At 54.6% G+C, this 14,851-nt stretch overlaps 1 protein-coding gene across 6 annotated transcripts in view; it reads left to right on the top strand.

The window, feature by feature from the left end:
• SLC27A1 (solute carrier family 27 member 1) overlaps positions 1-14,851 on the top strand; it is a 37,017-nt gene that overhangs the window by 18,619 nt on the left and 3,547 nt on the right. For 5 of the 6 annotated variants that reach the window (XM_063110251.1, XM_063110253.1, XM_063110252.1 and 2 more), the window contains 10 exons: positions 4,465-4,859; positions 5,013-5,174; positions 5,258-5,327; positions 6,242-6,333; positions 6,407-6,516; positions 11,340-11,549; positions 12,690-12,816; positions 12,906-13,043; positions 13,123-13,287; positions 13,663-13,809. In XM_063110251.1, coding sequence (XP_062966321.1) covers positions 4,465-4,859; positions 5,013-5,174; positions 5,258-5,327; positions 6,242-6,333; positions 6,407-6,516; positions 11,340-11,549; positions 12,690-12,816; positions 12,906-13,043; positions 13,123-13,287; positions 13,663-13,809 — 1,616 coding nt within the window. The remainder of the gene's footprint in view (positions 1-4,464; positions 4,860-5,012; positions 5,175-5,257; positions 5,328-6,241; positions 6,334-6,406; positions 6,517-11,339; positions 11,550-12,689; positions 12,817-12,905; positions 13,044-13,122; positions 13,288-13,662; positions 13,810-14,851) is intronic. The other variant, XM_063110255.1, reaches the window with a different exon arrangement.

A 14,851-nucleotide genomic window follows, 5' to 3' on the forward strand; every position in this document is an offset into this window, starting at 1 on the left:
TTAAGCAGTCCTTCCCCATCCCTCTCCCCACAGCCCCTGGAACCCACCAATCTGCTCTCTGTCTGCATGGGTTTTTTTTCTTCAGTGTGTTTTATTGTGGTAGAATGCATATAACGTAAAATTTACCATCTTAACTGTTTCTGAATGTACAGTTCAGTGGTCTTAAGTACATTCACACTGTTATGTAACCAGCACCACCATCCATCTGCAAAACTCTTTTCATCTGATAAAACTGAAACTCTATACCCTTCATGGGTTTTTTGTGTTTTTTGGGTTTTATTGGCAGCTACCTGGTATGGGTGTGTGTTGTATTTGAGGTGTAATTACATATAAGAAAATGCACAGTTAAGTGTACAGTTGGGTTTTTTCCCCAAAGGTCCACACCCAGCTAACCACCACGGTCCAGATATAAAACATTCCCATCTCCCCAAGAGTCTCCTGGTGTCCCTTTGCCATCAACGTCCGTATTCTCTCCCCTGGACCCCTCCTGATTTGACACCTCACACCAGATCTGGTTGGCCTATTTGGGGGATGAGTGAAGGAATCTGTAGGAGGAAAGTGATGCTGGGCTCAGGGGCCCAAATGCAGTAATCTGGCCTCTGTTTACTGAGCACCTACTATGTGCCAGGCTCCTGGTCAGATGTGGAGGATGTCACCGTGACCCCCTGGCTGTGGAGTAGGTCAGGGAACTGTGGGGCCAAGACAGAGACAGGAAGGGCTCTTGGTTTCACCTTTCTGGAACTTCTCTCATCCGCCTGCTTTCGTATAGTGCCGGGTTTTTAAAGATTATTCTTATGGGGACGTTAATCTGATACACATTTTAAAAAGTTCTTCCCTAGGGCTGGCCTTTTAGCTCAGTTGGTTAGAGCACAGCCTTATAACACCAAGGTCACAGGTTCAGATCCCCATACAGACCAGCTGCCAAAATGAATGAATAAATGAATGAAAGAATGAATAAATAAATAAATAAACTAAGTTCTCCCCTTAAGCAGGGAACTCTCCGATTGGAGATGTTCATCTACCAGGAGCTCATAAGCTGCAACAGGGCTGGCCCCTAGAGGGACCTAGTGGGCAGGAACCTGCCAGCGTCCCTCATTCTTGCTCCTCTGTTCCACCTCCGTCCCTGTGCCTGGCTTCTCTGCAGAGTGGTCTTGCCAAGAGACCCTGCTCATGTGGGGCTGTGGCCCAGGGTGGCTTCTCCCTCAGGCTGCAGAATCCAGGCCTGACCTAAGAGCACTGCACGTCTCTCTTCCCTCCAAGACTGTCCTGTGGGAATATCTGTGGCAAGGCCACTGTGCTCCAGGAGAGTGGGGCCTTGGTCTGTCTTCTCTGCTGCTATCTCTCTGGGGCCTGAATGTAGCAGACACAAGTCCCTGTCTGCCTGGAGCAGGGGAAATAGGCCCAGGACAAGATGGGATGTGAGTACATTGCCTAAGACGTTTGAAGGTTATAAGTGCCATGGAGAAAAAAGTAAAGCAGGGACGAGGTCCAGGAATGGCCACATGTGTGAGGTGACAGTTGAGCCATGAGCTGGGGAGGAGCCTGGATGCTGGGGGAAGAGTGTTCCAGGCAGCCGCCACAGCCCCTGCAAAGGCCCTGAGGTGGGAACTTGCCAGGTATGTTCAGGGGACAGTGAAGAGGCAGGTGTGGCTGCGGTGAGTGAGTGAGGGGGAGATGGAGGAAGGTAAGGATGGAGGGGAGATGGGGGAGGAGAGAGAGAGGGAGGAGGAAGTGGGGGGGAGGAGAGTCCTGCCCAGTGCAGGCCTGGCACACAGTAGGTGCTCACTCTTTGGGGAATGAATGGAAAAAGTCCATGGCTCCTGCAGCTGGCTGCTAGGGAGGGCAGGCACAACTGGCTCGGGGTTCAGGGGCATGAGCACAGTGGTCCGGCCTCTCTTAACTGAGCTCCTGCTAGGCTCTAGGCTTCTTGGCTGACACGGAGATGCCACTTCCCGTGGGTGCTCACATTCCAGAAGGTGATGGACCCCCAACCAGGGACTTTTTTTTTTTTTTTTGGCATCTGGCCAGTATGGGGATCCAAACCCTTGACCTTGATGTTACCAGCACCATGTTCCCAACCAACTGAGCTAACCAGCCAGCCCTGAACAGGGACTTAGATATTGGGGAGTAAAAGGGGACAGGAAGGGATCTGGGGGGTGGACAAGAGAACATTACCTGAGCCCAGCCAGTGTCTGACTGACTTGAGTCTGCCTCCTTTGGAGGAATCTGTGCTGTGAGGGGGACCAGTGGGCACCTTGCGGGGGCCAGCCCTGTGCAGGTGCCTGGAAGACTTCCTGGTGGAGGTGGCCAGGATGCTGGGAGGAGCCCGTGAAGGGTCAGATGGGTGGGGACTGTGCATAGGTCAGCATGCTGTCAGGTGGTGTGTGTGTGGGTACTGGGGTCACATCACAGGACCTCAGCACCCTGATCCTCTCCCAAGAGCAGCCAGAGGGGCCTTTACGGGCTTCCGGGATAAGTTTGACCCAAGCAGGAAGTCTCAAATCTCATCAGAACCCTGAACCCTTGTTTTTCTTTTCTTTTCCTGTTTTTGCTGTATTATTTATTTACTTATTTGAACCCTTGTTTTTAAAAACTGCAGGGGCATTCCTCTAGCAGAAGACCCCCACCCACCCTCCTGTCTCCATGGCTCCCATCATAAACCCCTCCTGGGGCCTGTGAGCCCTGGGGGGCCAGCCCCTGCACACCTCAGCCTCCACCTCCCTCTGTCTTCCTTTTCCCTGATTCCACCACACTAGCTAGTCCACTCTGGTCCTTAAATGCACCTCATTCCCCAGGCCTGTTCCCTCCTCAGGACCTTTGCACTAGCTGTGCCCCAGCTTTAGCCATAGCTGCTGCTTCTCGCCTCACTAGGCCCTGCTCAGATGCCACCTGCCTCTCTCAAGAATGTCCCCTGTCCCCAGTCTGTATCACTCTGATATCCCTATGTCCCCAGCATCTTCTCTCACAGCCTTGTCACCATCCAGCACTCTCTTGGTGCTCATTCATGTATACAGAGGGGGTCTCTCTCCCCAGAGGACTGTGAACCCCTGAGGGTGGGACCTGGTGGTCTTTGTTTACCACTGTGTCTCCAGAGCTGAGAAAAGTGCCTGGCATATAATAGGGACTGTACACATCGGCTGCCTACATGAGTGAAGGAGGGAATGAATGAAGGAAAGAAGGAATGAATAAAAGAAGGAAGGAGGGAGGGAATGAATGAATGAGGGGATGAATGATGAACGGAGGGAATGAATGCATTTCAGTGCTGAGGTCTGCTGTGGACTTTTTGTGTATGTGTGTAAACACTAGGCATTTATTTCTCACAGTTCTGGAGGCTGGCAAGTCCGAGATCAGTGTGCCAGCAGGTTTGGTGTGTGGTGAGGGCTCTCTTCCTGGCTTGCAGACAGCCGCCTTCTCACTGCGTCCTCACATGGCAGAGCCTCTGTGGACTTGCTGAGTCCAGGGGTGAGGAAGCCATTGCAGGGAATCAGGGAGGCACAGGAGAGGCAGCAGAGGAACAAAGGATGGACTTGATCGTGGTTTTGATGCTAAAGCTCATGGGAGGTGGTGGCCAGATGAGGCTGAAGAAGGGGCAGGCAGAGTTGAGAACCTGCCCCTTTGTTCCAGGCCAGCACCAGGTCACATCTGGGGCAGGGAGCCAGGAGAAGCCAGAGCCCTCTCATTGCTCAAGCTTCTAAACAGAGAAAGTCTGTATTTCTTGGTTCTATGATCTAAAGTGATTCCTGTTTGGTTAAAAAAAAAAAAAAAAGTTCATTTCTCATTCAGCTAACAGCCTGGCAGAGTGGTGGCTATTCGCATCCACACATTCATTCACAGACTCTACTCCTTCCACTGGGGGCTCTGCTGTTCCCTGGGGCCTCTGCCCTCCTGTCCACTAGCGGGTGGGGCAGGGGGAGCTTCCAGTCTTCCTCCGGGGCCTGGCATGGTCCCTCCACTCCATCCACTAGCACATCTCCTGGCACTACCTGGGGCAGGGGCAGCCCCCCCCCAGTTGGGGGCCATGTGCTGGATGTTTTAGCCTCTGTGCCTGGTGCCATGGAGTGACTTGGGGGTGGAGCAGCTGCCCGGCTCAGGACTGGACCCTGGGGGCCTGGCTGGGGGAGGGGGTGGTCAGAGTCAGGTGCTCAGGAGTCACAGGAGAAAGAAACGAGGGTGGGATTGGGCCCTGGCTCCCCTAGGGCTACCAAGTCAGCTGGGGTGGAGGAGGACAGGGTGACTGGTTTATGCCACGGTAGCCAGGCCAGCTTTGAGAATCTTTCTACCTCCCGGCTGGTTGGTAAATGGCCCCTGCTCTTCTTGGTCCCCCAAGAGATGCAGCGACCAAGGATTTGAATCTCACTGAAACCCCTGGATGCCCTGGGATCCTCCAGATGGGGAGGCTGAGGCTTGGGGCGGCCAGGGCGGGCGGGGTGCCAGTGATACTGTCGCCTCCATCCTCCCTCCTAGCGGCCTGTCAGTACTGATCCGCGTACGCCTGGAGCTGCGACGGCACCAGCGCGCTGGCCACACCATTCCGGGCATCTTCCAGGCGGTGGCGCAGCGGCAGCCTGAGTGTCTGGCACTGGTGGACGCCGGCAGTGGCGTGTGCTGGACTTTTGCACAGCTGGATGCCTACTCCAATGCTGTGGCCAACCTCTTCTGCCAGCTGGGCTTCGCTCCGGGCGACGTGGTGGCCATCTTCCTGGAGGGCCGGCCCGAGTTTGTGGGGCTGTGGCTGGGCCTGGCCAAGGCGGGCGTGGAGACTGTTCTGCTCAATGTGAACCTGCGGCGCGAGCCCCTGGCCTTCTGCCTGGGCACCTCGGGTGCCAAGGCCCTGATCTTTGGAGGAGAAATGGCGGCAGGTGAGGCCAGGCAGGGACATCAGGCGGGAGGGGACCTGGGGCTGCCATGCGGGGGGAGATGCCGGAACATTGCAATGGGGGCGTGGTCTGGGGCTGCCAGGCCAGGGAGACTGTGTATCCCAGGCCATGACCGTGACATGTGTTGGACTGCAGCGGTAGCCGAGGTGAGCGGGCAGCTGGGGAAGAGTCTGCCCAAGTTCTGCTCTGGAGACTTGGGGCCCGAGGGCATCTTGCCAGACACGCACCTCCTGGACCCACTGCTGAAGGAGGCGTCCACTGCCCCACTGGCAGAGTCCCCCGGCAAGAGCATGGACGGTGAGTCCAGGGTGGGGCCCTTACTCCATCCCCTGGTTCCCACCTGCCCAGGCCCCAGTCCCCAACGCCCGCCTCTCCTGCAGATCGGCTCTTTTACATCTACACGTCGGGGACCACGGGGCTGCCCAAGGCCGCCATCGTTGTCCACAGCAGGTGAGGGGCCCACGGGTGTCACCTCCAGCCCCGAGAGTGTCCCAGGCTGTTTCTACAGCCTGACCCCAATCCGGTGAACCCCATGGCCCATCTCAGGACACTATTGCCCTGTGCCCAATGCTCTGGGTCCCCTCTTATACCCTACCTCTTCCCCACCTCCAGCCCATCAGCAAGACCTGTCCTCTCAATTTGTCCACTTTTCTCTGTGTCCCCCCTCACTCTGCCTGGAGGGGAGCCCCTCCTTGACCTCCGGCTACTCCTACGCTCCACCCCACCTTCCCTCAGCAGCCACAGGAGGGTTTAACGTCCCAAATCAGACCTCCCCAGCCCCAGACCTCCCTGCACCTGCTTCAGCCCTCAGAGTAACACCCACTGTCATGTGTGTGTACCCTGCCACTTCCCTGATGTTTTCCACCTGCTCACCCCTGGCTCACCCTCACACCTCCTCAAACCCTCCACATCTTCCTAGCCTCAGGGCCTTTGCATGTGCTATGCCCTCTGCCTGGACACTCTTCCATAGCCCACCCCCATAGCTCCTTCTTTCTAGGTCTCAGATTATGTGTCATCTCCCTAGATGGGATCCCCCAACCTCCCTGGCAGGTCACCTTCAGCTCCTCTGTCCCTCCACTCTATTATAGCCATCATGGCACCTAGTATCATCAACAGTTAATATTATTATTATTTTTCATGGCTGGCAGGTACAGGGATCAAACCCTGGACCTTGGTGTTACCAGCATCACGCTCTAACCAACTGAGCCAACCTGCCAGCTCGACAATTATTTTCATTTGCTTCATGTGCCTGTCTGTCCGAGCTGGGTTGGCTCTGCCTGGGTTGGCACCCGGCACATGTACCCATGCCCATATGCTGGGGGATTTAGGTCCCAGCCCCTGCCATCCCTCCCGGTGCCCCGCAGGTACTACCGCATTGCTGCCTTCGGCCACCATGCCTACCGCATGCAGGCGGCTGACGTCCTCTACGATTGCCTGCCACTGTACCACTCGGCAGGTACTGCAGGGCAGCCCTGGTGTGGGGGGTGGGCTGGGGGTGGGGCGCCCCTCACTGAGCCCGCCCTCTGCAGGGAACATCATGGGCGTGGGGCAGTGTCTCCTCTATGGGCTGACTGTCGTCCTCCGCAAGAAATTCTCAGCCAGCCGCTTCTGGGACGACTGTGTCAAGTACAACTGCACGGTCAGGCCCCGACCCTTCCTGCGCCACCCACCCTCCACCTGCCAATCCCCCGCTGGGTTGCAGCCTGCTCCCCTGTCTCTCTCCCAGGGGTCCCCAGAATGGCCGCCGAGGGTGGGGATGCGGAGGGTGGCCAGTGTTTCCTGAGCACTTGCTGGACGTGTAAACTCATTATAATCCTCATAACTGCTTGGGAGTGGGCAAAGGCATCACACCCATTTTGCAGGTGGGGAAACTGAGGCTTACTGGTATAATGCAGCTGGATTGGCCCAGGGCACTTGAACTCCAACAGACACTGCCTTCCCGTCTCCTCCGCTGTAGATCTACCATGCTGGGGACTGCAGGGAAATGAGACCAGTGGGTAGAGTCAGCTCTCTGGCATGGGGAGGACCGTAAGGCTGGGCCTTCCAGGTGGGGAAAGCTGAGGAAGAGGTGAGGGCATCTGCTGTCCCGGAGAGGAGAGCAGGCGGGGGTTCAGAGGAGGCAGGAATTCTCCTTAATTCTCCAGGGTGAGAGGAAACCAGGCTGAGGGTTTCAGTGCTGAGGTAGGAGAGACACAGGAAATACAAGTGAGAGCACCTTGTCCGAGGAGGTGCTGAGCCCAGAGGGAGGAGCAAGGTGGGCTGGGTCAGGAGGCGAGAGAGCCGGGTGTGTCCAGGACTGTGGTGAGCTGGCACCTTGGACAGGTGGGACCCAGAGAGGTTCAGCCGCTTGCCCAAGTCACACAGCTGGGCAGGGGTGGGGGGCTCTGGGCTGGGCATCCTGGGGCACCACTCAGTGTTGACGACTGTTCTTTCCTCTGCTTTTGATTTTCCATTCTGCTTGGGGGGTCTTGGGGAAAATGGCTAATCTGTATCTTGAAACACGAAACAGTCTCTTTTTTAAAAAAAACTTAATTATTGAGAGTTGCAAATATACATAAACATGGACGGAAGAGTATAGGGGGGTCTGGTGCACCCATCACCTGGCCCTGGGGGCCGTCAGATGTCCCGTCCTGCCCCTTCCACCCCCAACCTCATCTCCCCCTCTGCACAGTTGTGAAGCAGCCTTCAGATACCGGTGTGTTCCCTGTGTAGATGTTTCAGTGAAACTTCAGAAAGATGGAAACTTTTTTCTAATTGAGGTGAAATTCACATAACATAAAATTAGCCATTTTAAAGTAAACAATTAAGTGGCATTCACAATGATGCGCAACTACCATCTCTGCCTAGTTCCAGAACATTTCATCCCCCCAAAAGGAAGCCCTGTTCCCATCAGCAGTCACTCCCCATCCCCTCCTCCAGCCCTTCACAACCACAATCTGCTGTCTGTCTCTGGATTTGCCTGTTCTGGACATTTCATATCCATGAAATCACACACCATGTGGCCTTTTGTGTTTGGGAAGGACTGTTTTTAAAACATAACCTCAGTGTCATCATCACGGCCAAAATGTGACAGTGATTTCTCAGTGTCATGAGGATTCTTGGCCCAGTCCCTGTGTCTCACCATGTCAAATATGTTTTTTCTTGTTTCTATAATTTTTTTAAAAATTCAATATTTAGACAATGAGCCTTGTGACTAGTTGATATGTCTTATAAGAACCCTTTCATCTGTAGGTGCCTCTCTCTCTCATTTTCTCTCTCTCTCATTCCCTCTTGCAATTTGTTTATGGAGGAAACTGAATTTCTTGTTCTGTAGCATTTTCCCAGTCTGGATATTGCTGGGGTGTCCCTTAACATGTTCCTCTGTCCCAGTATTTCTTGTACCTTGCGAGTTGGGTCCAGCACAGAGTTTCTGAGCCACAGTGCTATTAAACAGGGCTGGATCATTCTTTGTGGTGGGGCATCCTGTGCATTGTAGGATATTTAACAGCATCCCTGGCCTCAACCCACTAGATGCCAGTGGCACCCCTTTCCCCCAGTGTGACAATTAAAATTGTGTCCCTGGGTTGGCGATTTGTTCACTTGGTTAGATCATGGTGTTATAAAATTGTGTCCTAACATTGCTAAATGTTCCTGGGGGACAGAATCGCCCCTGGTTGAAAACCACTGGTTTAGATATTTGATCAGCTTCAAGTTCAACTTTTCTGGCAAAGATTCCGTGTGGGTGGTGCCGTGTCCTCCCATTGGGAGGCCCATAGCATCTGGAGGTCTCTCTCTTTGTCCTTGACATGCCGTGTTCACTGTCTCCATGCCCTTGGAAGCCCATTCTGTTAGCTTCCTAGAAGCCGAATTTCTGTGTCAAATAAGGCACATGGTGAACATTGAGAGCCTCTTTAAGGAATCAAGGACGGACTCTCCAGAGGTCCTGTTTATTAACAGGGGTGCAAGAAAACAAGAGCATGGATTTGGGTTCAGAAATTCCATCTCGTGGGGGCCAGCCTGTGGCTCACTCAGGAGTGTGTGGTGCTGATAACACCAAGGACACGGGTTTGGATCCCATATAGGGATGGCCGGTTAGCTCACTGGCTGAGCGTGGTACTGACAACACCAAGTCAAGGGTTAAGATCCCCTTACCGGTCATCTTTTTAAAAAAAAGTAAAGAAAAAAGAAATTCCATCTCGTGGCCAGTTAGCTCAGATTGTTAGAGTGTGGTACTGATAACACCAAGGTTTAGGGTTTGGTCGTGCTCTAGCTAGCTGCCAAAAAAAAAAAAAAAGGAAATTCTATCTTTTGGTTGTAGGATAGAGGAAACTGGTTGCTGTTTTATTTGCAGCAGGGGCTGCAGTCTAATCTAGAACTGTACTTTCTTAGCTTCATAGAAGCAGGTGGACAGGTGACTTGACACATCTTTTTCCAGGAGACTAAGTTTGTGGCACCTTTGAGACCCCATACCACTTGGGGTATTTACTCAATATATGATGTCACTCTGACACAGGGGAGTAACAGCTGGGGGTCCCAGGTCTGTGGTCCCCTCCATCTCCTGTACAGGTGCAGTCCTCCAGAGTGGAGGTCACAGCATGGGGCACCTGGTGTCTGCCCTGCTGGGCTAACCTGAGTTGTCTTCCGCTCAGCTCTGAGTGGTACAGGCCAGAGACAAAGGCCAACTTATTTTGCTCTCAGTAGGTGGATGTGACCTCAGCTGCCTTGATTACAGCTGAGTTGTCCTTCCTCTGGCCTGATTTCTGAAGAAAGGGAGCTGAGTGCTGAGAGCCTCTCAGAGCTGGGACCACCTGGTGACAGTCTGGAGGGCAGCTCTGTGTTTAGGCAGGACATTGTCAGTTGAAAGGAACCAAGACCCTAACCCCATGCCTAAACTAAGCTATAGCTTTCTCAAGGAAAGGGACTAATTAGCTCATCGAATTGAGGAGCCCCCACGGGGACAGCTTCAGGCACAGTTTGATCCAGGAGAGCCTCCATCTCTCTCTATTTCTTGTTTTCAGCCTTTCTCTTGACTTCTGTTTTTGTTTTTGTTTTCATTTTTTGTTTGTTTTTTGCAGCTGGCTGGTACGGGGATCTGAACCCTCGGACTTGGTGTTGGCTTCCTTTTTGAGTGGGCAGCTTCCCTCCCTGACCCTCCTTTAGCAGCTGCCATAGAGAAAAAGAACTTCACTCTTCTCAACATTCCATTGAAAGTCCCAGGGCCGATTTTCATTGGCCCAGCTCTGGTCAGATGCCCATTCTTAAACCAATCACGTGGCTGGGAATGGACTGGGCTGATTGGCCAGGCTGTGTCACATGTTCTCTCCTGGAGATGGTGCCGGCTGCACCTCACCCAAGGCAGGTGGCCCAAGTCTGGGGATAGAAGGAGAGAACGTTCCACAGGGTCTGGATCTTGGTCGGCAGCCAGTGATCTGGCGTGCGCTGCATCATCTCTGGGCCCCAGTGCCTTCATCTGCATGCTTGGCAGGTGGTGTGTGCTCAGCACATTCATTTCTTCATCAGACTTTTAGCGAGTGCCTAATCTGGGGCTCAGCCAGGTATGCAGGGAACACCTCTCAGCTGAGACCTGAGGGCCCAGACAGATGCATCTGGGGAAGACAGCTTCAGGCAGAAGTGTCCCTGAGGAGGAGCCCCATGTGGCAGAGCTGAGTTAGCACGGGCGATGGAAGGAGCAGAGACAGGGCCAGATCGAGTTGTCCTTGGGAAGAAATTTGTATCTCATCCTGTGTGTGGCAGGGAGCTGTGAGCACACGGGGAGCTGTTATGATCAACCGGGTTAATCTTGAGCATGTAACTGCTTCATTCCAACTCTGGGACCAGGATGCCTGGGTTCAAATCAAATTCTGCCACTTACCAGCTCGGTGACCTTGGTCCAGTTACTGACCATCTGTAAGCCTCCATTTCTCCATCTGTAAAATGGGGAGGGCATTCATTCAGTAGCCAACTGGGAGGTGAGGACTGGAGGGCACGTGGGGCACCCGGGAATCAACCCCAGAAAGAGGTGGAGAATATGACACAGGGAGGGAGGATGCCCTGTCGGGGGCACTAATGAGCAGGTGACTCCGTGGCGGCTGGGGCTGGGCTGGGGCTCTGGGCCCAGGGTTGCCCTGTGGGGTGTCAACTGTCCTGTTAGTCCTCTTGTCCTGTGTGCTGGCTAAGGCTCAGACAGTGATGCAATGTCCCCAGGAAGCAGATAGGGGCATAGAGGGATGGGGGGGCACCCTGACTGCATCCACTTGGATAGAAGCTGTGTCCTAGGCCCCTGGTGGGAACTGAGCCAATGGCTAGGTGTCACCAGCGCTGCTGAGTGTGGGCTGTTCCGCTACCAGCATCCTTAGGCTGTTTGGCTCATAGGATTAGCTCCTTGGGGCAGTTTCGGGGTCTTGCCCCACCCCGTCCCCAGAGGGTTCCCCTGGAATCCGGACTCCCCACCCTTCCCCGGCCCACTGCCCCCCCCCCCCCCAGGTGGTGCAGTACATCGGGGAGACCTGCCGCTACCTGCTGAAGCAGCCCGTGCGGGAGGCAGAGCGGCGGCACCGCGTGCGCCTGGCCGTGGGCAACGGGCTGCGGCCGGCCATCTGGGAGGAGTTCACGCGGCGCTTTGGCGTGCGCCAGATCGGCGAGTTCTACGGGGCCACTGAGTGCAACTGCAGCATCGCCAACCTGGACGGCAAGGTCTCCGCTGCCTCTGCCTGCCTGGCCATGCTCCCATAAAGAGAGCAGCCTGCGGGGGTGTGGAACAGGGGGCAGGACTAGAGGGAGCTCCTGGGACCCCCGGTGTACCTCCAGAGGGTCCAGCCAGGCATGCAAGGAGCCTCCTCCAGCATGCACAGCCAGTCACGTGACTGTCACCTTTGAGTGGAGACAGTTCCAGTCCACAGAGTGGCTGTGTGGGCCGGTCAAGCACCTCAACGTTTCTGAGCCTCAGATTCTGCTGTGGAGCTCGGCAGGGAGAGCAGGACTCAGGGGACCCAAGGTTGGGGTCAGATTGGGGTCTTGCTGTCCTGCTGGGCGAGTCACTAAACTCCTTTGGCCTCAGTTTCCTCATCTGTAAATGGTGATACCAGCTCTTTGGGTGTTTTCCTATCACCACAACACCATGAGCTCAGCACAGCCCCCTCCCAGGTAGTGGCTCTGCAGACAGATTCGTTAGTGATTAGCAACCACTGTCTCCATCTCCAGTTCTGCCCTCGCCTAGCCCCGCCGCCTTCCCCAGCCCTCTCACCCTAGGCCAGGAACAGATCGTGATGATAACAATAAAGCCAGTGCCTTGAAGGTCTGGGATTCTTTTCTGTCTCGTTTGCTGCTGGGTCCCCAGTGCCAAGAACAGTGCACGGTCCCCACCATACACATCGGTTGTGACTGTGCTAGCTCAGGCCACTGCTCTAGCAGACATGCCGCCATCGTGGAGCAGCACAAGCACATTGGATAAGCATTTCTGCTCATGAGACTGAGCCAGGCAGGGCAGCGGCAGTGGGCAGCAGCTGTGCCAGCATCCCATATGCCTCCAGGGCCACCCCAGGCACCTGCTTCCTGCCAGCGTGAAGGGTTTTATGGCCCGGGAAGGGGCAGCCAGGCACAGAGCTCCTCATGTGACTGCAGGGAATGCTGCGAAGGTGGGAGGAGGGGGCGTGAGTCCTGGGGGGGTGGGGACACCGCACTTACCACCCCCTTTTGCAGATCACCCAAGGTCACAGAGCTAAGATGACTCTAAGGGTGCTAATTCCAAGCCCCGGGACAGGGGAGGCAAAGTGTCAGCGGGGAGGACACCGTGCCACCCCCAGGCTCCTTGCGACTCACCTCATCCCATCCCAGGTCGGCTCCTGTGGCTTCAACAGCCGCATCCTGCCCCACGTGTACCCCATCCAGCTGGTGAAGGTCAATGAGGACACCATGGAGCTGCTGCGGGACTCCCAGGGCCTCTGTATCCCATGCCAAGCCGGTGAGCAGGGCCCCTGCCTGGTCCTTCGGGGAGCCAGGGTCCCCACCCCCTGCCCACCCAGTGCAGCCTGAGTGTGGCCTCCTCCCCAGGAGAGCCTGGCCTCCTTGTGGGTCAGATCAACCAACAGGACCCGTTGCGCCGCTTTGATGGCTACATCAGTGAGAGTGCCACTAGCAAGAAGATCGCCCACAGTGTCTTCCGCAAGGGTGACAGCGCCTACCTCTCAGGTGTGCAATCTGCTAGATGCTGCGGCGCTGGCTGTGGGGATGGGGAGCTACGACCACCCCTCCCTCTCCCCTCTGCTAGGTGATGTGCTGGTGATGGACGAACTGGGCTACATGTACTTCCGGGACCGCAGTGGGGACACCTTCCGCTGGCGAGGGGAGAACGTCTCTACCACCGAGGTGGAGGGCGTGCTGAGCCGCCTGCTGGGCCAAACAGACGTGGCTGTGTACGGGGTAGCCGTGCCAGGCAAGCTGGGGTTGCAGGGGGTGGTCTTGGGGTGGGAGAGGCCCAGGCGAGCCCAGCCAGAAGAGTCTTGAAGGTACAGGTGCCCTGGGGAGTGCCCAACCTGGACAACTGCACATGGCTGCCTGGGTGGGAGCGTTGGATCTGGAGTTAGTTCACATGTGTGATGTTGAGCCTTGGTCTTGTTATCCAGACAATGGGATTGTGAAAGCAGCCCTGTGTCAGGGCTCTATAAAACGTTGGCAGCTTCAGTGAATGTTATCCCAGGTGGCGGAGGACTGGAGATCTGAGGCCAGGGGCTTCTATTTGAGGGTGTATGTGGTCCTGCCCTTGCGGGGGGAAGGGGTTGGGTGTTCTCAGCTAAGCCTCTCTCTCCAGGGGTAGAGGGCAAAGCAGGTATGGCAGCCATCGCAGACCCCCACAGCCAACTGAACCCCAATGCAATGTACCAGGAGCTGCAGAAGGCCCTGGCACCCTACGCCCGGCCCATCTTCCTGCGCCTCCTGCCCCAGGTGGACACCACAGGTGCGGTCCCTGTCTCTCCATCCATTCGTCCCCCTGTCAGTTGAGCAACTATTTGCCTGTTTGTCCGCATTTGGGCCTCTGTGCTGAGTCTGACATAATGGTGCATGACCAGCTGGTGCTGCGGGCTCGTGCTGGACCCTTTACTTACCTATTTATCTCCATTCCTTACTCCCTCCTCCCACTCAGCACACTGAAATGTTTGGTGCATCTTTCTCATTTTCTGCATTCTCCTGATACTAAGAAATGTGATCAAATTGTCTTGCACCTTGTAGGTTTCCTCCGCTGTCAGTTGCCCTTATCATTTGCCTATCTTTGCATTGTCTTGCTTTTTCTTTTTGGTTGGCAGGAGTTCCTTGTAATAGTCTAGATGTTAATTCCTCATTTTGTGAGCATGTATTTTTAGTTCACTTAATATATTCCAGTATTGGCCAGATGCCAAAAAAAAAAAGCAACAACAAAAAACATGGTAATGACAAATATTTACTTAGTGCTTGCTTTGCACTCAGCCTTATATATCTCTTCACTTACTGATTTCTCATCCATAGGGTAGGTGCTGTTCCTACCCCGCTGACAGATAAAGAAACAGGCACAGAGAGGCCAATTATTCTCCCTGAGGTCGCCCAGCCAGCAAGTGGCACAGCCTGGGTTTGAACCCAGGTGTCGGGCTCAGGGTCTGTGCTCCCGGCCACAGTTGGCTTTGTTTCTCTTTCTGCTCTTTTCTTGGTTCTGCACTGTACAATTTTTTCTTTCTTTTTTTCCATTTTTGTTGTTTTTTTGGTTTTGTTTTGTTTTTTTGACCTGTATTTTTAAGATTCATCCATGTTGCTAAATGCACGCTGGTCTGCTGCTCATCCGTCCCCTCCTTGTGTCCTTGTGATGATACCCAGGGGGCTCCCACCTTGTTGCCTTGGCAGTGCAGAGCCCTCAAGTGTCTGTCCGTCTTCCTGGAGATTATTCTGCTGTCAGTGTTTTGCCAACCTAATACTTGTAGAATGTCTCATTCTTATTTGCATTTTTCTAAGAAGTGTGAGTAAATCATCTT

This window comes from Cynocephalus volans, chromosome 10 (genome assembly GCF_027409185.1).
Source record: "Cynocephalus volans isolate mCynVol1 chromosome 10, mCynVol1.pri, whole genome shotgun sequence".
In the NCBI taxonomy this organism is placed as follows: domain Eukaryota; kingdom Metazoa; phylum Chordata; class Mammalia; order Dermoptera; family Cynocephalidae; genus Cynocephalus; species Cynocephalus volans.